This window comes from Amblyraja radiata, chromosome 8, assembly GCF_010909765.2.
Source record: "Amblyraja radiata isolate CabotCenter1 chromosome 8, sAmbRad1.1.pri, whole genome shotgun sequence".
Taxonomy (NCBI): domain Eukaryota; kingdom Metazoa; phylum Chordata; class Chondrichthyes; order Rajiformes; family Rajidae; genus Amblyraja; species Amblyraja radiata.
The window spans coordinates 20604677-20627256 of record NC_045963.1 but is presented as its reverse complement, the minus strand read 5'-3'; the positions used below and the strand labels follow the sequence as shown (position 1 = coordinate 20627256).

General features: G+C 39.0%; 1 protein-coding gene across 3 annotated transcripts in view; it reads right to left on the bottom strand.

Annotated features, from left to right (window-relative positions):
• Positions 1–22580, bottom strand: part of cenpf (centromere protein F) — a 64252-nt gene that overhangs the window by 7304 nt on the left and 34368 nt on the right. The window contains exons 8-17 of one of the 3 annotated variants that reach the window (XM_033025354.1): positions 22021–22146; positions 21360–21488; positions 20856–20978; positions 18685–18820; positions 12054–15082; positions 10686–11990; positions 4709–6952; positions 4075–4224; positions 2570–2743; positions 1860–1997 (exon numbers count right to left, since the gene is read on the bottom strand). In XM_033025354.1, the coding sequence (XP_032881245.1) occupies positions 1860–1997; positions 2570–2743; positions 4075–4224; positions 4709–6952; positions 10686–11990; positions 12054–15082; positions 18685–18820; positions 20856–20978; positions 21360–21488; positions 22021–22146 (7554 nt within the window). Of the gene's footprint in view, positions 1–1859; positions 1998–2569; positions 2744–4074; positions 4225–4708; positions 6953–10685; positions 15083–18684; positions 18821–20855; positions 20979–21359; positions 21489–22020; positions 22147–22580 lie in introns of all 3 variants that reach the window. The other 2 variants (XM_033025352.1, XM_033025351.1) reach the window with 2 other exon arrangements.

Here is a 22580-nt window from a genome sequence, read left to right as displayed (position 1 = left end):
CTCCATACTGCAGAATTCTGTGAATCAGAAGACAAAGACAAAAGTGAAAGATCATACGGCATGTGGAATGTAATGCTCGCAGAAGCCACTGAAGCAGGAGATAAAACAGCATAGAGATTAGTACAGAAGTTGTGGATTAATCCCACTTTCCATTCTTGGTTCGTCTGTTGACAGATCTCGATTGTTCAAGAAGCTACCCCGGTGTGTTTTAAGTATGCTGAGATTTTCTGACTCCAATACCATTTTTAGGTACTGGTTTCTAGATCCCCAATAAGAAGGGTCTCGACCTAAAACGTCGCCCATTCCTTCAGTCCAGAGATGCTGCCTGTCCCGCCGAGTAACTCCAGCATTTTGTGTCTATCTACTTCCCTCAACAATCCAAGCACTGATTCTCCTAGACGATGCGTGCCATGGCTCCAAACTTCTCCAATAATTTGCCCTCCTAGTGAAGTTGGCTGACTAACTTATAGTTTATTGATCTATCCATTTCCTACATTTTAAAACATGATGCCATGGCAGCCCTACAGTCAAAGAGCAATGAATGATTATACCTTCCAGGCTATCCCATTTCCTCCCTTGTCTCTTTCAAAAGATATGGGCTCTCTTAATATACCACCGTTTGTCTTTTCCAATTCTCATAGTACTCATTTTTAATGTCAACACCTAAATCAACGCCTTTTCCAGAGACAGGTGCCAAGTATTCAATCAAAGCTTAACACATACAGTACCTTCCACCTCAACAGTCAGTTTGTTGCTTTGATTCTTATGAGCACTACACTTTATTTTCCAATCCTTCATCTATTATAGACCATCACAGGGTTTTCATCGATTTACCTGTCAACATTATGCAATATGCTCTTTTTGCCTTCCTGAATTCTGTTTTAACTTCTATATTCCTCCAGGTTTTTTGCTGTGTTGAGAGGATCATTTTCTGTCTTCACTATTTATTTGCTTTATTATGTTCAGCATGCTTCTTAGCATCAATGGGGTTCTAAAATTAGAAACTAGCCTTTTCTTTACAGGCTTGTACATGTTCTGAATTTTTTACTTTCTCTATTTGAATCTGCTCTCCTCCCGACTCTTCATCTGGCTGCATGGTGGCTTGTTGTGGAGAAGCTGACCGTTGTCTGGTGTGAGACTGAGGTGCAAGTACAGACCATTGCTGTGGAGGTGGTGCAATGTAAGCTAAACTGCTTGACCATCACCAGCTCTGACCACCCCACCATTGAAGGGATTTAGTGGAATTGCTGCCTCATAAAGGCAGCAAGTATCATCAGAGAACCACACCACACTGGCCAAACTCATTTCACTCCTGCCATCGGGAAAAAGGTACAGGAGCCTGAAAACTGTACTGTTCAAGTTCAGGAACAGCTTCTTCCCATTCGGCCATTTGGCTATTAAACACTACAATCTCAAATAAACTCTGAACTACAGATTATTATTGCACTATTTTTGTTTTTTGTGTGTGTGCGTGTGAATATATACACACACTGAACTTTTTTCTCTCTCGTTTATTATATTGTTTACAGTGCATTATGTTTACATATTCTTATGTGCTGCTGCAAGTAAGAATTTCACTGCTCTATCTGGGACATATGACAATAAAACACTTGACTTGGATTCCGTGTTTTTTCTCGTCACAATCTTCTGGTTGTGATGGACATTAAGCTGTTTTACCCTCATCTCTTAATTTGGCTGATGTCCTCCCAACCCATCGGTGGCAATTAAGCTTGTTAGCAGAGAGAAATTATCAGATAGTGCAACATAATTTCTCTTGCCCAATTGACACATTCAAACAGTGTCAATTTATAGTAAGACAAGTATTACCCGTGGGAATACGAAGAAAATCCAAATTTTACCTTGCCATTGTCACCTTTCAATGCATTATTTTCTGCTTCTTTCGCATTCTTTAGATTGTTGATTTCCACTTCTTTTGCAGTAAGCTGTTGTTTCATTCCAGCCATTTGCTCTTGATATGTCTTCAACTGAGCTTCATGCTAACAAAATAAATGTGGTATTTACAAATGGATGGGAATTCTTCAAAATTAATTTTTGTGAATATGCACAAAGTCCTTGTCATAAAGCAAGCAAAATTTGATAAAGCAAAATAGTACAAAAATAATAATCTAGCACTTAATTAAAAACTTAACCCATTCAGCGAATTTGAAACCAATAAAATGTTGGTTGTAATTGCTGCTCGGCTAAGACTGCCACCACTAAGTCATAGATATTACCCAATATTCTAAGTAATATTCATGAAAGATGAGAACAAATAGCTTTTTGCCATGTTGAATTTATTTGGGTGATGTGAGGGAAGCTCATTTATACATAACTATATTTTGAACTAGCCACACATTCCAGTTTTGAGAAATTTGCCTGTGTTGAATGCTTTTCGTGTTTATCCTAGTAAAACTTTGTCCAAGAACAATTCACTCTCCAGTGCACTAAAATAATGGGACCTGGAGCTTTTGATATTTCCTTTATACTGTAAAATGTCCATTGCTATAAATAAACTTGTTTGTGTAATTGGTGCAGCTTTGGTGATCACTAATCTGGGGAAATAACTTACCTTCACTTCTGCATCATTAAGCATAGATTGGTGATCTTTTTGAATACAACTTATGCACTGTTTATAATCTTCAACTTGTTTTTTCAGAATACAAGTGACTTGCAATTCATTCTGTAAGTATTCAAGGTCCTTTTTCAGCGTGCAATTTTCCGATTGAGAAAATTCTAATTGCATCTAGAAACAGAAAGGAATTTTTAGAATGGAAATTTTTAAGATGCTCATCTGAAACATTATTTTCAATAATGATTTTTGAGTTCCATCATCATATACATAATAGCTTAATTTACTTTATAACTAAAAGGAATTATTTTTCTCCCATATCCATCAATGTAGCAAAAATAATAATGTTCTTGTTATATCCAAGATGACAGTTATAATTAATTTCATATTACCCCAAAATGATTTCCCATCCCGTTACAAAAATATTGTCTATGAACCTCTAAAATAATGACTACTTACAGAACATAGAAAATGGGAGCAGGAATAGGCCATTTGACCCTTAGAGCCATTCAATATGATCATGGCTAATCATCCAAAATCAGTACCCTGTTCCTGCTTTCTCCCCATATCTCTTGATTCCATTAGCCCTAAGAGCTATATCTAACTTGAATACACCATACTCTCATAAATACAGTCCACGACATCTTTATAACGGATTTTGGTTATAGTGGACGGAGTGACCGCTAGATGGCGGCAGTAGACAAGGACAACTCTACTAAATTAAGAAGAATTACGTGCACTACTTTCAATGTTTAAATGAACCTTTCCAAATACAGTACAATCCATGATGGAATACAATCATAGTCATACAGCCTTTCGGCTCAACTTGCCCACGCCAACCATGCCCCATCAATACTTGTCTACCACCATCTTCGCTATCTACAATACCATCACTTTAGGGTCATCTGTAAACTTACTAATCATGCCTTGTACATTCTCATCCAAACATTGATATAGATGACAAATAGCAATGGCACCAGCACCGAACCCCGAGGCATACAACTAGTCACAGGCCTCCAGTCTGAAAAACAACCATCATGAAGCCAATTTTGGCCATTTCAAACAAAATAGGGAGAAAGAGGGTTGAAGATGCAGAACCCAAGACCTTTCAAGTCCAGGGATGGGGAGATAATTCTGAAGGTTGTGGTAGTTTGGCCAATATGTTAAGCGAATGGGGACCTCCTAAGTATTGGGAGGAAGAGTTAAAGGATTGGGCAGCAAAGAAAGCTACCATACTGAAGAAGGGTCTCGACCCAAAACATCACCCATTCCTTCTCCCCAGTGATGCTGCCTGCTTACTGCCTGAGTTACACCAGCAGTTTGTGTCTATCTTCATACTTAATTATTATGAGAGAGTGGGCTTTCCCCAAAAAGAAAGAGGACCTGCCACAGGTGGGGTGGATATTTGTTACTGCACTAGGTCTCACAGCTCTCTCCTGATCTAACAAAATTAAAGTATTAATCTTTCTAAAGTATAAAATTGTTTAATTTATTTTATTCTGTACCTTAAAGCTTTCTGCCTGACTTCTGAATGCTTCAAATTGTGCTGAAATTGAATTCTTCTCAGTATAAACGTCTTGTATTTCCAGAATCTTTCCATTGGCAACGGACAAATCACTCTGCAGTTTAGTGTTATTCCCAGTCAGATCTTTTACCTAAAAATATAATAATAATGGTTAGTTATTAAAGCAAGATGCTACAATATTTGGTTATTTCCCCACATCCTGATATCACAAACATATGAAAGTACACAAAAGATTCACTTGGAAAAACAGCCTATTAATATTTTTGATATAATGCAACACATTATTGTTGTTTTGGTTTTTAAATGGGAGCAGGAATGATAATTTCTTAATCTCATCCAGGTTACAGTAAAGCAGATTATGTAAATCAACTGGAATGCAGACACTGAGCCAAATCACCTACCATTCAAAAATGTAACTACAAGAAATAGGAAAGCAGAAACATATTATTTAAAATTACTAGAACGACGGCATTGATTCTAATTATTCTTAGTTTAAAAAAAAAAAATCAAATTTGGGCAAGTGTATCGAATAGGAATTTTGCTCAATAACTTAATTGCCTAAAACATGGAGATTGAAATAGTCTTGGTGACGTTATTATATGATAATATTATACCTGATCAAGAAGTGCAGAAGCCTGTAACTGGGCAGCCCGTAGTTCCTTCTGCAGTTGCTTCTCAGAAGTTTCCTTAGTGATTAGCATTGCGTTATGCTTAGCTGACAGATCCTGTATTTCCTGCTGTGATTCCGCTGCTGCCTTCTGTAACATATATCTTTCCTTCTTCAAGTTTTCCACCTCAGTCTTCAAACTGCACAAATCCGTTGAGTTGTTTTGCTTCAGTTTCTCTAGATCGGTAATTTGTTGCTGAAGCTTCTCTTTCTCCTCTTTGTGCTCGTCCAACTTCTGCTGAAATCTTTGAAGATCTTTATTTAGAACGACATTTGCAGATTGCAGTTCCACATTTAAGGCATCAACTTCCTGAAGTTTGTTGGCCAGTTGAACCGTTTCACGTTCCAAACAGGAATTTTGATTGAAGTAATTTTTCTCATTTACTCTAAGTGTTTCCAATTCCTCGTTGCAATTCTTCACGTTTTCATTTAAATGGCTGAGTTTGGTCTGCAGTTCATTAATAGAACCCTCATAGTCTGCTGCCATTTTGAGGTTTTCATTTTTAGCAGCTTCTGAGCTTCTTAATAAATCTGAGCAACGATTTTCCAACTCCTGATTTTTCTGTAGTTGCTTTTCTAGATCTTGTTTATCACGGGACAAGGAATTGATATCCTTAGTCAATAGCTCCAGTTTGTCAGTAATAACTTTTTTCTCTTCCTCCATTACTTCAGCCTGTTCTTTCGCAGTTTCAGCTTGCAATATTAAGTCCTCTGCAATTTCCTCAGATGCCTGAAGCTCTCGTTCAAGTGCTTCAATCTTATCTTGAAGGAAGTCTGCCTTTCGGTCAACTGCTTTGTGTTTTTCAGCCATGTCTTGGCTTTTCTTCTGGTCTGCTTCAATGCGTACTTTAAGCTTCTCAATAGTATGCCGCATTTCCGCTAGCTCTATCTTGGTGGAGTTCAACCTTGCTGCAACTTCACTTCTTTCCAATAAAGAAGATTCCAAAGATTGGAGTATGTTCGATTTTTCCATCCTCACTATATTAATAGTGTTTTCCAAATCTTCAATCTGCTTACTCATGGATAAGTTTTCTTCCTTCAACTGATTCAATTGCTTTTGGAATTCCTCCTCGCCTTCTGTGCCCAACTTAACATCCTTTTCCAAATATTGGAGTCGTTGGATCAAGTCTTCCTTTTCTGTTGAAACTTGCTCCGTTTGTTCCACAACAGTTTGCAGCTGGTTGGTTAGTTTCTTTATTTCAGCTTCAAACTCCCCATTTGCAATAGCATTGTAGATTTTCTCTGCTTCAAACTCTTGCATCTTGGTCTTTAAAATGTTATTGGTTCGCTCTAGTTTATCATTTGTTTCAGCTGCTATGTCAAGATCCTGAATAAATTTGTTGTTTATTGCCTCAAACTCTGCCAGCTTTTCTGTCTGAGTGTGGATAGATTGTTGACCCGATTCAAGTTCCTTTTCCAAAGTATCCTTCTCGGTCTGAAGTTTGTTCAGATCAACTTCCATTTCTAGGATGTGATTTTCTAAATTAGCTTTATTTGACTTTGTTTGTTTCAGTTGCATTTCAAGTTCAAGGACCTGTTCATTCCTGTCCCTTTTATCCACCTCTAGGCTCTCGAGGATCTTGGCCATTTCAAACATTTTACCTTTATCCACCTGCAATTGTGTTGTCACATCATTGAGCTCTGCTTCCATTGTTTTTGCTCTGTCAGAAAGGTTCTGGTTTACAAGAGCAAAGGACTTCAGTTCATTAGATAAATCGTTTTTCTCTTCTTCAAGCAGTGACACTTTACTTTCCAAGTCAGTGACTGCAGCGGCAGTGAGAAACAGCTCCTTTTGCTGATCAGAATGCAAACCTTCCATTTCACCGAGTAAAATTTCAGTGTTTTCTTTCTTTTCCTCTCTCAATTGTACTTGAGAGTTACTTGGCACCTTGTCAGATAGGTCCATTGGGGCACTAAATCTCACTTCATCTGAAGGTGCCAGTTCAGCAATGCCCTGGTGGTCTGCATTATCTTCATTTAATTCATCAGTATCTGGGTTCCTGGCATTGTCAAAAGAATTGGCGCCATCACAGGACATTACGTGCCTTTCCGCTATAGGGTCAAGCTGCAAAGCAGTCTTCTCCTGCCTTTGCACATCACTGTCAATAGTCACAGGTGGAAGGTTCATGCATTCCAATTTATCTTCAACTGCATACATCTCTTTTGGCTTTTCTGAACTGCTGTGCATCAGCTGGAAAACAAAAGTGGTTGTAATTAAAAAACGCCAATCTCTTCAGCCCCTTTGTTTATAATTGGCTGTTTATATGTAACAAACGTAGTATTTGTAGGAGGGAATTTTATGTCTATATCCGCACCCTATAACTGACTTTACTCAGATAAGCAGACAATAAATAAAATAGCTCGTAGACCAGTGATGAGTCTACAGATCTTCTTCTACTTGAGATAACTGATCACACAAATCAGTTTATTGAAGGCCTTTTCAATGCACATCGATAAGCAGTTTGAGAAAACCCAAACTGTTTCAACATTTTGTAGTACTTACAACATTTTGATATCCTCATGACACAATGGTCACAACTTCCTTCCATGTATACGCAATACTTTTAACAAATAAAGGATTTCCGAATGATTTCTACCTTCATGTTGCATTTCAGTTCAGTTTCGTTTATTGTCACGTGTACCAAGGTACAGTGAAAAGCATTTGTTGTGTGCTATCCAATCAGCGGAAAGACAGTACATGATTACAATTGAAATATTTTCAGTTTGTATTCAGACTGTTCAATCAGAACATTTTGTCGTCTCATTCCATTTAAACAATTTGCTTTTTTGTTCTCAACATTTTCCCAAATTTCTTCCTCTCTGCCAACTTCTTGCCTATCTTGCCATAAAGTATATGCATCTCCATTCCAGTTTCTTTTGTTCTCCTCAGAATTTGCCAACTCATTTTATACTGGAAAGCAAATTAGGCTATAGGATAGTCCCTTCATCCTTTTGCCCGAGGTTCATTTCCTCCAGATCTGCAATACTGGGAGCGACAAATAGGTCAGAAGGTTATGTGATAGGAGCAGAATTTTGCCATTCTACTTATCAAGACTATTCCGCCATTCAATCATAGCTGATCTCTCTCTCCCTCCTAACGATATTCTCATGGCTTCTCCCCCATAAGCCCCGACATCCGTACTAATCAAGAATCTATCTCTGCCTTAAAAACATCCACTGACTTGGCCTCCACGGCCTTCTGTGGCAAATAATTCCATATTCACCACCCTCTGACTAAAGAAATTCCTCCTCATCTCCATCCTAAAGGAACATCTTTTAATTCTGCAACTATGACCTCTGGCCCTAGACTCTCCCACTAGTGGAAACATCCTCTCCACATCCACTCTATCCAAGCCTTTCACTTAGTTATTTCTAACTTAGTCACAGTATTTTTTTTTTTTTTTTTTTTTTTTTTTTAAATTTGTTTATTTTATTAGAAGTTAATACAATACAAAACAATACAGTGGCAGCTAATTTTAGGTGCCAACTATGTCATACCGTAATCCATTCTATGTACAACCTCTAGTTTTATGTTATGAGAAGGAAGTAAGGAAGACAAGAAAAAAAAAACAATAGAAAGGGGAAAGAGTGGAAAAATAGATGGTAGAAAGTAGAAAAATGTGAAGTGTGTATATAAAAAATAAAAATAAAAAAATAAAATAAAAAAGAAAAGGTGGAAAGTAGAAATAGAAGAGAAGGCCCCTTAAAAGAGAATTTTTCAAATCTATATTCGGAGATGTAGATCTATCCACGTCATGAACTGAAATCAGCAATCCTTATGGTACCGCTGCATCACATGATTCCAAAAAGTCGATGAAAGGAGACCAACTCCTTAAGAATTGGTCATATTTATCTATTAGTCGGAGTCTCATTTCTTCCAGGCGTGCTATGTCCATCATGTTCCTAATCCACATTTTAACAGTTGGTATGGCTGTATTTTCCCAAAATTTAAGTATCAATTTCTTTCCAATTATTAACCCATAATTAAAAAAAACATTTTGGTCTTTATTTAAATTGGTATCTTCTCCTATTATTCCAAATATAATCCATTCCATTTTGGGTTCTATTCTTGACTTGAAGAGCTTTGTAAATATATCAAATATATCACTCCAAAATTTATTCAACTTTGTGCATCCTACAAATGAATGTGTTATATTAGCGTTTTGAAACAAACATTTATCGCATCTGGGGGAGACGTTTGGATAAAATTTATTCAACCTCGTTTTTGAATAATATAGTCTATGTAATAATTTGAATTGAATTAAATTATGTCTTGTATTAATAGAACAGTTATGTGTATTCATCAAATACTTTTCCCATCTATCCTTCGAGATCTTTATCATTAGCTCATGTTCCCAATCTTCCCTTAGTGCTTCTGTTGAGGGTGATTCTCTATATAATATATTATTATAAAAGTATGATATTAATTTTTGTGAATCAGCCTTAATATTCAGAGCCCGCCAGGACTCACACTGAGCTCGCTCCCGTGAGGACGGCCCGGCTCGGGGCTGGAACAGGGCTTTCGTGAGGGGCTGTGACGGCCGGCCCGAGGAAGGAACGGTGCTCCCGTCGGAGTAGCCGAGCTCGGGGAGGTACGGCGTTCCCAGCCTGAGGGAGGAGCGGTGCACGGTCGGGGCGGCCCAGCCTGAGGGAGGAGCGGTGCCCGGTCGGGGCGGCCCAGCCTGAGGGAGGAGCGGTGCCCGGTCGGGGCGGCCCAGCCTGAGGGAGGAGCGGCGCCCAGTCAGGGCGGCCCAGCCTGAGGGAGGAGCAGTGCCCGGTCGGGGCGGCCCAGCCTGAGGGAGGAGCGGTGCCCGGTCAGGGCGGCCTGGCGCGAGGGAGGAGCGGTGCCCGGTCGGGGCGGCCTGGCCCGAGGGAGGAGCGGCGGCCTGGCGCGAGGCTGAGACGGTGGCAGTACTCACGTGAGGGCGATCCGGCTCGGGGCTGGAACGATGCTCCGGGGGCTGGGACGGCAGTTCTGGTGGCGGTGGCCTGAGACCGGGGGTTCGGCCGCGGGCCAGCGGCTGCGTCAGCAGGTCTGGTGAGCGGCAGCTTCGACTACCCCGGGCCGCGGTGTTTGAGCCGCGAGGACAGGTTTTAACATCGCCCGGGGGGTATCGCCTCAGCGCAGAAGGAGAAGAGGAGGGAAGAGACTGCAGCCCTAAGACTTTTGCCTCCATCACAGTGAGGAGATGTTGGGTGGACTCACTGTGGTGGATGTTAATATGTGTTTATTGTTGTTTTTTATTGTATTGTATTATATGTATGACTGCTTAAATTTCGTTCAGACTTCGGTCTGGATGACAATAAAAGGCTATTCTATTCTATTCTATTCTATTCTTCTAAAGGGTCTAAAAATATAGTTTGAAATCTATGTGTATATTTCTTCATAAAGTCACATACCTGTATATATTTAAAATATTGATTATCCTTCAATTTAAATTAAATTTTAATTGTTGAAATGATAACAGTTTACCCAATTCATACATATCCCCTACTTTCCTAATCCCCAGTCTATCCCATTGTTGATATGTGTTGTCGATGAGAGAAGGTTAGTTACAGTATTTCTAATTCTGCTACTACTCCATATCATCCCATAATTTATTTTAAAAATGTATTAAAAAATGTCAACCTTTCTCATTGACACATATCTTAAATTAAACAGCCACAAGACCATTGGTTTAGGTTATTTCTCAGTAATCTCAGACCTGACAGATGGGGCCTTGGTAATGAAACATACTATATGAGAATGAAAAATTCTGAAGCTTAAATGCAGTTTCTGACATTTGCTAATAATTCCAGGAAAGAAAATGCTTTATTACTAATGCTGAATTAACAAATGTAATATAATTTACAGTCCTCCTTTGAACACATGAAACACCTTTTGCAAGTTGCTGACTACTATATTCATTTACTTTGTTACATACCTTTTGTGGCGTATTCTCTTCTGAAAGGTGGCTTGCATTCAGCAATGATTGGGAACTGAGGTCCAGAGACTGGAGTTGGACCCTTGCACCCTCCAACTCTGCAGATAGCATCTCTGTCTGTTGTTTCTGTGCAGCCAGTTTGTCTTCCATCTCGGTGGTCAAATTGGAAAATTTCAACTGCCACTGTGTTAATTCAGACGAATGTTGTTCCTTTAGAGATTCAAGTGCTTGCCATGTTGTAGTTATAGTATGTTGCAATTCTAGAATTTCTGCATTTGCATCAGCTTGCAGCTTCTGAAGTTGTTCCTGGAGCTGTGCAACAGACTGCTCAGATGTCTCGGTACAAATTCCCAGTTCCAAACTTTTCATCTTCGAGTCAGTGTCTTCAGAGGAAGCATCCTGATCCTTTACAATCGTGTTGGCTAATTTCTCATGGAGTAAGATTTGTTCATTATCTTTGTCCTGAATCATCTTCTCTAGCTGCTGCATCTGTTCTTTCTGTTCAGATGCAAGAAGATGAGCACTTTCTAACGAGGATTCAAGCATACTCAACTGAGACTGTAGTGCCTCTTTATCTATGTTTGCTCCTGATAAGGCAGCTTGAGCTTCAATCAAGTTACTCTGCAAAAGGGGCAATCCTTCCTTCATTTCTGTGTATTTTTTGTCCATCTGTTCAACATAAGGCTTAAGATTTTCTCTGTCAATTTGACATAATGAAGACGCCTGCAGAACAGTACCCTTTTGACAGTCAACTGTTGCCATAACCTTATTTTCTAATTGCATACTCTTCTCACATCCACTTATTAACATTTGTGGTGAAGATTCAGTGAGATCCAAATGCTTGTTTGATTGCTCTGAACGCACCTTGTTCAAGTCCTGTTGCAAAATAACTATTTCCTCCTCATTCTGTTGCAGCTCAGACTGCACCTTGTTCAAGTCCTGCTGCAAAATAACTCTTTGCTCCTCACTGTATTGCAGCTCAGACTGCACCTTGCTGAAGTTTTGTTGCAAAATAACTCTTTGCTCCTCATTCTGTTGTAGCTTAGATTGCACCTTACGCAAGTCTTGTTGCGCACAAATTCTTTGTTCTGCACTCTGTTGCAGCTCAGACTGCGCCACACTCAGGTCTTGTTGCAAAATAACTCTTTGCTCCTCACTGTGTTGCAGCTCAGAATGTACCACACTCAAGTCCTGTTGCAAAATAACTTTTTGCTCCTCATTCTGGTGCAGCTCAGACTGCGTCACACTCAGGTCATGTTGCAAAATAACTCTTTGCTCCTCACTGTGTTGCAGCTCAGATTGCACCTTGCTGAAGTTTTGTTGCAAAATAACTCTTTGCTCCTCATTCTGTTGTAGCTCAGATTGCACCTTACGCAAGTCTTGTTGCGCACAAATTCTTTGTTCTGCACTCTGCTGCAGCTCAGACTGCGCCACATTCAGGTCTTGTTGCAAAATAACCTTTTTCTCCTCACTGTGTTGCAGCTCAGATTGCACCTTACTGATGTTATGTTGCAAAATAACTCTATGCTCATCACTCTGTTGCAACTCAGATTGCACCTTCGCCAACTCTTGTCGCACAGAAATGCTTTGCTCGTCACTCCTTTGCAGGTCAGACTGTACCTTGCTCAAATTCTGTTGCAAAATAACTCTTTGTTCCTCACTTTGTTGGAGCGTGTTCTTGACATTGCTCAAATCAGAATGCATTTGTACAGTCAACTCCTGCAGTTGAAATTCAATATTACTCTTTTGATTCATTAACTCAATTATGTAGGTTTCAGAACTAGACACTTTCTCTTGAAGCTCTAAAATTTCCCCCTCTTTTAGGTGACATTGCATCTGACTTTCATATAGCTGACTTTCCAAGAAATGTAAATCTTTTTCTTGTTTCTCAAATTTCCTTTTCAATTCTTCAATGGTTTGCCTCTGCTGGCATATTTCTCCCAGCAAAGATTCTTCTTTGTTACTGCTCTCACTAATTCTTAAACGCATAGTTTCCATTTCTTCCTGCATTGTACTCACTTTCATCTCCAGAAGATCCCTCTCTTCCTCACTACTCTGGAACTTGCTTTCCAGAATGCTTGTGTCAGTCTGCAGTTGTTCCAATTGAGACACGCAAGTCTCTGAGGATGCCTCTTTATCTTCAAGATCCATCTGAAGAAGCTGAAGTTGGGCTTGAATCCTCTGAAGTTCAATTTCTTTCGTTTTAATTGTATCTCTTAACTGGTCTGAAACAATATTTTTCTCTTCAATTAACTTCTTATTATTGACAATTTCAGACTGTTCTTTTACCAAATCATTTTCAAGGTTTTCTATTCTTGCTGCAAATGCATTTTCTTTTTCACCTTGAGCTTGTACCAGGTGTGTCAATTCCTCTTTATCCCTAAGTAATTGATTATAATCCTCCAGTACTTTGTTTTGAATTGCCATGGACTCAGCAAGTTCTTTTTTTAAGTGATCAACTTCTTTTGTTTTCTCCAGCTGTGACAGCAAGTCTCCTATTTCTTCAACTAATGTCGTAATTTTTTCCTCATAGCCCACAATTTTGTCATTATATTGATTAGAATCCTCTGTGCACTTTTTCTCCAAATCCTCAACTTCTGCATTTTTTATCAATAATGCATGTGCTCTCTCATTTAATTGCTCTTCCAGGAAATTCTTGGTTTCTTCTGTAGCAGTACACTTGCCTTGAAGATCCTTTAGTTGTTTGTCTATCAACATGCACTCATGCTCCAGTTCTTTTACCCTACCTTCCCTCTCATTCACCTTACCCAATAATTGTTTTGTTTCATTTTCTTTGTCTTCTACTGTACTTTCCAGCAATCTCTGTTTATCCGTTAGTTCTTCACACAGGGTGTTAAGACTTTTAACTATGTTCTCCATGATAGCAGTTTCTTGCTTGCATTTTGCAAGCTCTTCAACCATTTCTTCCTGTACTTTCATTATATTATCAAAACTAGAATTTTTTTGGTTCAGTTCTACATTTTCCTGCAGTAAATTATTAATGGAAGTCTTCAATTCATCATTTTCCTCAGAAAGCTGTCCCAATGCTTCTCCCTTTGAACAAATCAACTCTTCTTTTTCTTGAAGGCTCTTCTCCAGCAGAAGATGACATTCCAACTTTGTTTCTAGCTCTTTGTTGGTTATTTGCAAACATTTCAAATTAGTCATGTTACTCTCAAGTTCTTGTGCAAAATTTTGTATGGATATGTCTTTTTCATCCATAGCAGCCTGGAGTACTACATGTTGCATTTTCAGCTTATTAATTTCTTCCTCCATCCCAGCTCTTAAGTTCTCACCTTTCTTTCCAGCTTCCATAATTTTTTCTTCTAATTCTTTCTTAATTTTTATTAGAACATCATATTTATTCTGCAACTCAGATTGAACACGAGTTTCAAGTTTCAGTAAGGAATCTTGAGAAGTTATTTGCTCCTTCAAGCCAACAATTTCATTTTCTAGTGCTGATTTTGCTATCTCAACTTCAACTTTGTCAAGCATGCTCTTTTCATGATCTTCCATCAAATGTGTTTTCTCTGCATTAACCCCGACAAGCTGCTCTTCAAAATTGTGTGTGATCTGTGATATTTTGTCCGTTAAATTCAAAATCTCAGTTTCTTTTAGCTCAATCAAACAATCTTTTGATTTGGCCACGTTACTGACATTCTCATATTCAGCCTTGAATACACATTGAGACTCTTCCAGTTTTACCACTTTGTTGGTTTCTTGTTGCAATATTTTGTCCAGTTCAGCTATCTGTGATGTAAGTTGAGAGATGTTCACGTTAAGCTTTTCTACTTCATGTTCATCTTGCTTTGCCATTTTCTTGAATTCATCAAAGGCCTTTTCTTGTTTTTCCAACTCCAAAGTTTTACTGTCCAGCATTTGTTTTAGTTCATCAGTCTGTCTTCGCAAAGTCTCCTTTTCATCCTCAAGTAAATTCAGTGTCTCAGATTGTTTTTCAATCTTACATCGATATATCTCGAGATACTGTTCATGCTCTCCATTTTTATTGAAAGAAAGCTCAAGACTCTGCTCCAATTCTTTAATTTTGTTCTCCATCCCTTCTGTTTTCTGGTTAACACCGTCCAAAGCTTGGGTATTTTTTGCCTTCCACTGAGCCAGAGAACTGTTTTCCTGCTTCAGTTCATGACATGTCTTTTCCTTTAACTGCAATTGTTTTTGTAGGTCTTCAGACTTATTTTCCATTGTAGCAATTTGGGTGTTCAACTGTTCGATGTTCCTATCTTTCTCTTTCATGAATTTTTGAACTTGCTCTTGCTCCTTTTTCAGATGTGCAATTTGTATTTTAAGGTTTTCCATAATCATACACGATGATTTGCTTTGTTCATCCCTCTGTTGTCGAAGACCTTTCAGCTCATTGTCCAGAGCAATGTTCTTATCTAGAAATATGAAAGTCATAGTACAGAAATCAAAAAGCCACAAATCTCTGCAAATTAAATTTAGGTTTAAACAAAAATGAACACTAGTTTTGCAAATACTAAATTAACATTCAAAAGGCCTTGGAAAGGGAAGATTTAATCTGTACACTGAATGTAAACAAATTGCTCCTTCTACACAGTGTTTCACCAAAGGAAATTCTCCTCAAGTTAAATGAAACTTTAGTTTTATTTTATATGTTAAAAATAGGTTTACAGAAACACCATGTTTTTTTAAACCCACCTCATACAGGTGCACAACCTTTTATCCGGAGTTCCGGAAACCGAAAATCTCCGAAAACCGGACATTTTTCCAGGATGTCATCTGCACACCAAAGCTCGCGTTTGGCACCAAACTTGACCCGAAACGACCCACGGTCAACCCAGGTCTGTACTACTGTAGCGGCTGCCTCCTCCCCGGAGACCGGGGAGACACTTAAACATCTGTAAATCATTGCTTAAATGTTAGTCAGTTAGTTTGGAGGGCTTTTATGTGAAGGGGGGGGGGGGGGGGGGGTGAAGGGGGAAACTTTAAATCTTAGTCCCCTACCTGGTGGGAGAGGCGGGGAGCAGGTAATGCCTTACCGGGTCGCCGTGCAGTAAGCTCCGGAGCGCTGTGGCCACCGACTCCCAACATCGCGGAGCTGGGGCTGCGGGCGTCGCCGGTTGTAGCTCCGACTTCGGCAACTCTATCCCTGGCTGCGCGGCGCTCCAAATCCAGCGCGGCCCGCGGCCGGACGCCCGCAGCCCCAGCTCCGCGATGTTGTGTGTCGGCGGCCACAGCGCTCCGGAGCTTACCGCACGGCAACCTGGTAAGGCATTGCCCGCTCCCCGCTGGTATCCCAGCGCTGCGACGTCGCCGAATCCCAACATCGCGGAGCTGGGGCTGCAGGCGTCCGGCCGCAGGCGGTGCTGGATTTGGAGCCCCGCGCAGCCAGGGGTAGAGTTGCCAGGGTCGGAGCTCCAACCGGCGCCGCCCGCGGCCCCCAGCTCCGTGATGTTGGGAGTCGGCGGCCACAGCGCTCCGGAGCTTACTGCACGGCGACCCGGTAAGGCATTGCCTGTTCCCCGCCTCTCCGACCAGGTAGGGGACTAAGAATTAAAGTTTCCCCCTTCACCCCCCCCCCCACCACATAAAATCCCTCCAAACTAACTGACTAACATTTAAGCAATGATTTACAATGATTCCCCGGTCTCCGGGGAGGAGGCAGCCGCTCCAGACTTTTCAAGCCGCCCGCGCTACCTACCTAATCTACGCTAAAAATCTTCCATTCGGAAATCCGAAAAATTCCGAAATCCGAGAAGTGTCTGGTCCCAAGGCTTTCGGATAAAAGGTTGTGCACCTGTACCTTTTTTTGGCCTTTATTTCACACGTAATTAAGAGTATTATTGCATAGGAATAACATTCACCCTAACATTGATTGTGGCATCCGGTTGAATCAGCATGTAATATGACTGCATAATCAAAACTACCCGAAGCTAACTCTTTTTCATATTTTATAGTTGAAATTCTAGCAAATCGACCAATTTTGTCATCAGAGCATTCAGAGGCCGACAGCAATTTTGGAATTCAGTGCACCTGCAATTTATCATACAGCTCCCCACGTTGCTGCCAGTGACTCAGTTCTCCTCAGGACTGTACTATTTCAGAGACTTTGTACTGTATTCAAAGTAAATCAGATGAAGAAATTAAAAATACTTTGATAATCTTATCATTTTTGACAGGAAGCCTGTGCAAGTTTTTTAATTGGCATTTTAAGCCTTTTTTTACAGCTTAACTTCTTCAAAAGCAGTAAAACAACTATTGCTTATATTTACCCAAATAGATATTTTCAAATCTGATGGCTTTTTCTTTTAAATTTTAATATATTTTAAGTGCAAAATGTTTTTGGAAAATAACTAAAAGCTGCACTTTTCCAATACAACTTTGTTGTGGGAATCAAAAAAAGAAGAGTCCTAAACAGGGATATAACCCGATTTTTATGTGCACCTTTGGCTTGCACAATTGCTTTGCCACTGTCCACAAGACCAACTTGGTTCTAAGTTATTAATATGTATCTTTTAAGATGCTCACATTTTTATGTTTAGAATCTAAAGATATTCCAGGGAGTTAAAATTGGAACAATTATAAATTTCAATATTAGAGAATATAGTGAAAAAATGTTAATTGAAAAAAAAGTAACAATATATTTTTATTTGATAAAGTTTAGCGTTGGAAACCAACTCTAAGGTAACCACTTTATCATTCACTTTGGGAAATGAAGGATTAATTGCACAGATTTTCCTCCTTTTGTTTTTGGAGAATACTTGGGTCTCATTAACCATATAACAATTACAGCACGGAAACAGGCCATCTCGACCCTTCTAGTCCGTGCCGAACACATAATCTCCCCTAGTCCCATATACCTGCGCTCAGACCATAACCCTCCATTCCTTTCCCATCCATATAACTATCCAATTTATTTTTAAATGATAAAAACGAACCTGCCTCCATCACCTTCACTGGAAGCTCATTCCACACAGCTACCACTCTCTGAGTAAAGAAGTTCCCCCTCATGTTACCCCTAAACTTCAGTCCCTTAATTCTCAAGTCATGTCCCCTTGTTTGAATCTTCCCTACTCTCAGTGGGAAAAGCTTTTCCACGTCAACTCTGTCTATCCCTCTCATCATTTAAAAAACCTCTATCAAGTCCCCCCTTAACCTTCTGCGCTCCAAAGAATAAAGCCCTAACTTGTTCAACCTTTCTCTGTAGCTTAGTTGGCACCAAACTCAGCTAAGGATAACAAGATGAAGTGCGGGCATTCTATTACAAGTTGGCTATCTTAGTCTTTAGTGTGAATTGAGGAATTGAAGGGGTGTTTTAGTTTAGAAAAACTTGAGCTTTATTACCGTAATGTCCCATTATAATGGTCTCGAATACACATTAGAAATAACTCAAGTAACTTCAGTTTTCATTTCATATTATTTGAATTATTAATACCAAGTGAATAGCATTTATCGTTATCAATTCTAATCTAATTAAAGCATCACCACATTGAAATCAATTGGTTAAATGTGAATGAAATATGCTTTTTGATTTTTTTCATGTTGAAATGCAAGGGGGAGGTGGATAGAACTTCTTCAAATAACACTTAGGCAATCACAATCACACCTCAAAAATCTGTTTCTCTGCTGGTGATTTGGATTTCTAATTTTATTCCCACCACCAACAGAAATCTACCATTTTAGACTTCCATATGTCAGAAGATTCGGCTGTTGGCCATGAAATTATAGCAGTCAGCTCCACTTGTAATCATAGTAAATTGTTCTCGGCCCTGGAAACCAATCAACAGCTAACAATGCAAGGATAGACTGCTGGTCGTCATTTAACCAGTCGTAATCCCACATCTGATTTGTGCGGATTTAAAGCAGTTGTTCTCCAAGAACAATTGTTTGAGACAACTTTTACAAATTGCAAATTTAAAACAATTCTTCATAAAATCAGCAAGCAGAAAAGATTAAGCCGATTACTTTTCTTACTCCTTACATTTTACATAGCCAATGAGTAAAAAGGTAAAAGACTTACTTTTCATATCTTCCCCACAATTGGATGTACGGGTAAAATCCTGCTTCACTGTTTGTAGTTCATTTTTCAGTTTGCAAATGTTGGTAGAATTCTGGAGAAGCTGACTTCTAAGACTGTTCCGTTCTTCCTGGACATCCTGACAGAAAACAATTTATAAAAGCTTATTTCTAATTCAAAATTTATTTTTAAATCTGAACAAATAAAACTGGATAAAATAGAATGAAATCATATTCAATAACTGATTGCAGACAAGAATCAATAAAAGACGCAATTGAAAAATTCCTAATGCCACCAAGCTCTGCTTTACATTCATCCATCCCGTATTAAGAGTTTTATATTTCATCTCTGCCACCTGCAGAATAGACCTTTTCATTTGGAGCCTAAAACAGCAGGTACTGCAAATTCAAAACAAAATCTTCTAGCAATTTAGAAGAACTTTTAGCTAGAAGAACTCAGCTTGCCAAGCAGTATCAGTGGAGTGAAAAACTGAGTCAATGGTTCTGGTCAAGATCCCTTCATCAGCACAGGGTAAATGCAAGAATGTTAATTTGCAGACAGTTCCACAAGGGTCGGGACCGTCACTCTTCACGTTGTGTATTAATGATTTGGACGAGGGGGTTGAAGGGATTGTGGCAAAGTTTGCGGATGATACGAAAATAGGTGGAGGGGCAGCTTGTGTAGAGAAAGCAGGGACTCTGCAGAAGGACTTGGACAGGTTGGGAAAGTGGGCAAAGAAGTGGCAAATGGAATATAGTGTAGCAAAGCGTGGAGTCATGCATTTTGCTAGTAGAAATAAATGTGTAGACTATTTTCTAAATGGGGTGAGAATCCAGAAATCGGAGGTGCAAAGGGACTTGGGTGTGCTGTGCAGGATTCCCAAAAAGTTAATCTGCAAGTTAAAACAATAGTAAAGAAAGCAAACTTAATGCTGCCATTTATTTCAAGAGGGCTTGTATCCAAAAACAGGGATATAATATTGAGGCTCTATAAGGCACTGGTAAGGCCACATTTGGAATATTGTGAGAAATTTTGGGCACCATATCTGTGAAGGATGTGCTGGCTCTGGAGAGGGTCCAGAGGAGGCTAGGACTGGAGGCCTCAGAATTAAAGGTCATTCTTTTAGGAAGGAGACGAGGATACATTTCTTTAGTCAGAAGGTGGTGAATCCGTGGAATTCTTTGCCCCATAAGGATGCGGAGGCCGTCAGTGGATATTTTTAAGACAGCGATAGATAGATTCTTGACTAGAAAGGGTGTCAGAGGTTATGAGGAGAAGGCAGGAGAATGGGGTTAGGAGAGATAGATCACCCATGATTGAATGTGGTAGACTTGATGGGCCGAATGGCCTAATTCTACTATTCCATCATACCATATGACTGTGTGTGTGTGTGTGTATGCACAAAGGGAAAGAATACGCTTATTTTAACTTTTTTTTCCAGTGTTATTGAAAAGGTCCTCGACTTAAAAAGCTTGACTGTTTCTCATTCCAATGATGCCTTCTGATGTAATGAATACTTCCAGCAATTTGTTTTTGATTATGTTTAGTAATCTTTATCTCCCATCTTTCATTTACTTATCCATTGCTCATTTAATTTTCATCTTTAAACTATGTGATTAATGACACCAACCAGTTCTCTTCAGCCTTTAGCAAAATTAAAAAAGATCTTTTCACAGAATTGCACTTTTCTTCTAAAAATCGCAAACTCTCCCTACCAGTCCCAGACACTTGCGCAAATAAACACTGTCCACATAAGCTCTTGAGCATCCATTTTCTGTTTCCCAGTATTGCAGCCACTGACGTCCGCTGCTCTAGAAATCTCTTCATGAACTTGTCCACCCTTCTGACTAGATTTCACAATCCCTAAATCAACTGCTGAACCATTTTCTCCTTGTACTTTCTAATCTGCTTTCACAGAAAATGTTTCCTTCACGCACCATGGAAGATGTCTTCTACATTAAAATATCTATTCAAACGCAACCTATTGTTGAGACAGAAGAGTCATTAAAATATCATTAATTGAGCCTTCCTTGTCTTCTTGTAAAATAGTTTTGCCTCTCTATACAAATAGCCATTTAAATCATGAAAAAATGATTAGCATTTGGAGAATTTGAGGTTAAAAAATGTACAGTAGACCTTCCAAAATACAATCTAAATTATTTATTAAAACTCACTTCAAGTTTTTTCTTCTGATTGTTTTCCTTTGATTCTTTTGCCTTCAGCAATTGGTCAGAATGGTGCAATTGTTGCCTAACTTCATCCATTTCTTTTTCCAATTTCTGTTTGCATGCTGATAACTGTAACCAAAAAAATATATTAAAATGTGACATATCCTTTGATCTCTTGATGTACAAAGGCAAAGCACAAATATTTTATAGTTAGTTTGTCGTTTCCCAACAACAAAAGTAATGATTGTATGTCGATTTAGAAATAAATAGTTCATAGGTTTCCTCATTCTAGTGCATCATGCATCATGTATTTAAGGTCTGGAGTTTAACTATTACGTTAATAATAGTTCACAATTATTTTATTGTCCAACCACAATAATTTAGCTTATAGAAGTCAGGAAAGCTTAGTATTCTATTAATTGGCAGTAGAGTCTGTAATTTATTCAACAATTTAATTTGCACTCATTAATGAGAACTGAATCCATTAATTTTAAATGCAAAAATACGTACTCGATCAACGTCTAACTGAAGAACATTGTATTCTTTTTTCGCTTGTTGTAATTCCTGATTCAGTTTATTTTTTGTTTGCATCATCTGTTGATCTGCACTTTGCAGGTTGTGTTGATGATGAGAAACTTCCTGCAGTAGGAGATATATTTGCAATTTAAAATGCTGAACATCAGAGTAATGCAGGGTCACAGATTCAAACACTACTGATAACACAAATTAAACAATAAATAACAATTTGCAGAAAACATTCCGAATTTCCCCACACGTCATTATGCCGACTCTTCAATTTTCCTAAGAACTCATACATACTTTATTGTCACATGTAGTGAAAGACTCTGGAAAGAGATCCACACTACTTGCTGCAGTTGAGAATTTAAAGCACCACCAATTGACTAGAATAGGAATATCAATTCTACATCATAATCTACATAAACTGCATGACAATTGTCTCAAAATTACGTTGGAAGAATCATCTTCCATTCTGTTCACCGAATTATTTGCCCAATGCTACAGAACTATTTATGCAACACCCCCCATCCCTACACCCATCTTATCCAACCAGTAGCAACTATGTTCATATGAAATTGTAACACATTTTTACTTGTGCACTTTGTGCACAATTGAAACCAATGTCACAGTATTGTAATTGCATGTTGATCACCTCTTGTAATTCCTTTTCCTTGTCTTTCAACTTCTGCTCAACATTGCATCGTGTGCTCTCAGCATTTTGCCTACAGCAGTTCAGTTCATCTGACACGTGCTTTAATCTTTTTTCAACCATTGCACACTAAAATAAAATAGAGAAACATAGATATTTATGTTATTTCTCCCTTTATTCTCTCAAATATCATTGTTTATAATGCACAGGGAGCAAACTATTTCAACATTTAAATTCATGTACAGCTTCAAACGATTGAATCAAGATTTAGTTTAGTTTAGAGATACAGCATGGAAACAGGCCCTTCAGGTCCACACTGACCATTCATCACCCCGTACACAATACTTCTATGTTATCCTTAATTTTGCATCAAATCCTGATACATTTGGGGCAAATTAATTTAGAGGCCAATTAGCCTACAAACCTAGGCCTCTGACGCCATGAGGCAGCAGCTCTACTAGCTATGCCACTCTTAATTTTTGTCACCTTGATGGTCAAATTTGCTGCTACTACGTATGAATCTGGACATAAATATGGTTGAACCACTGGTAAAATGAATCATC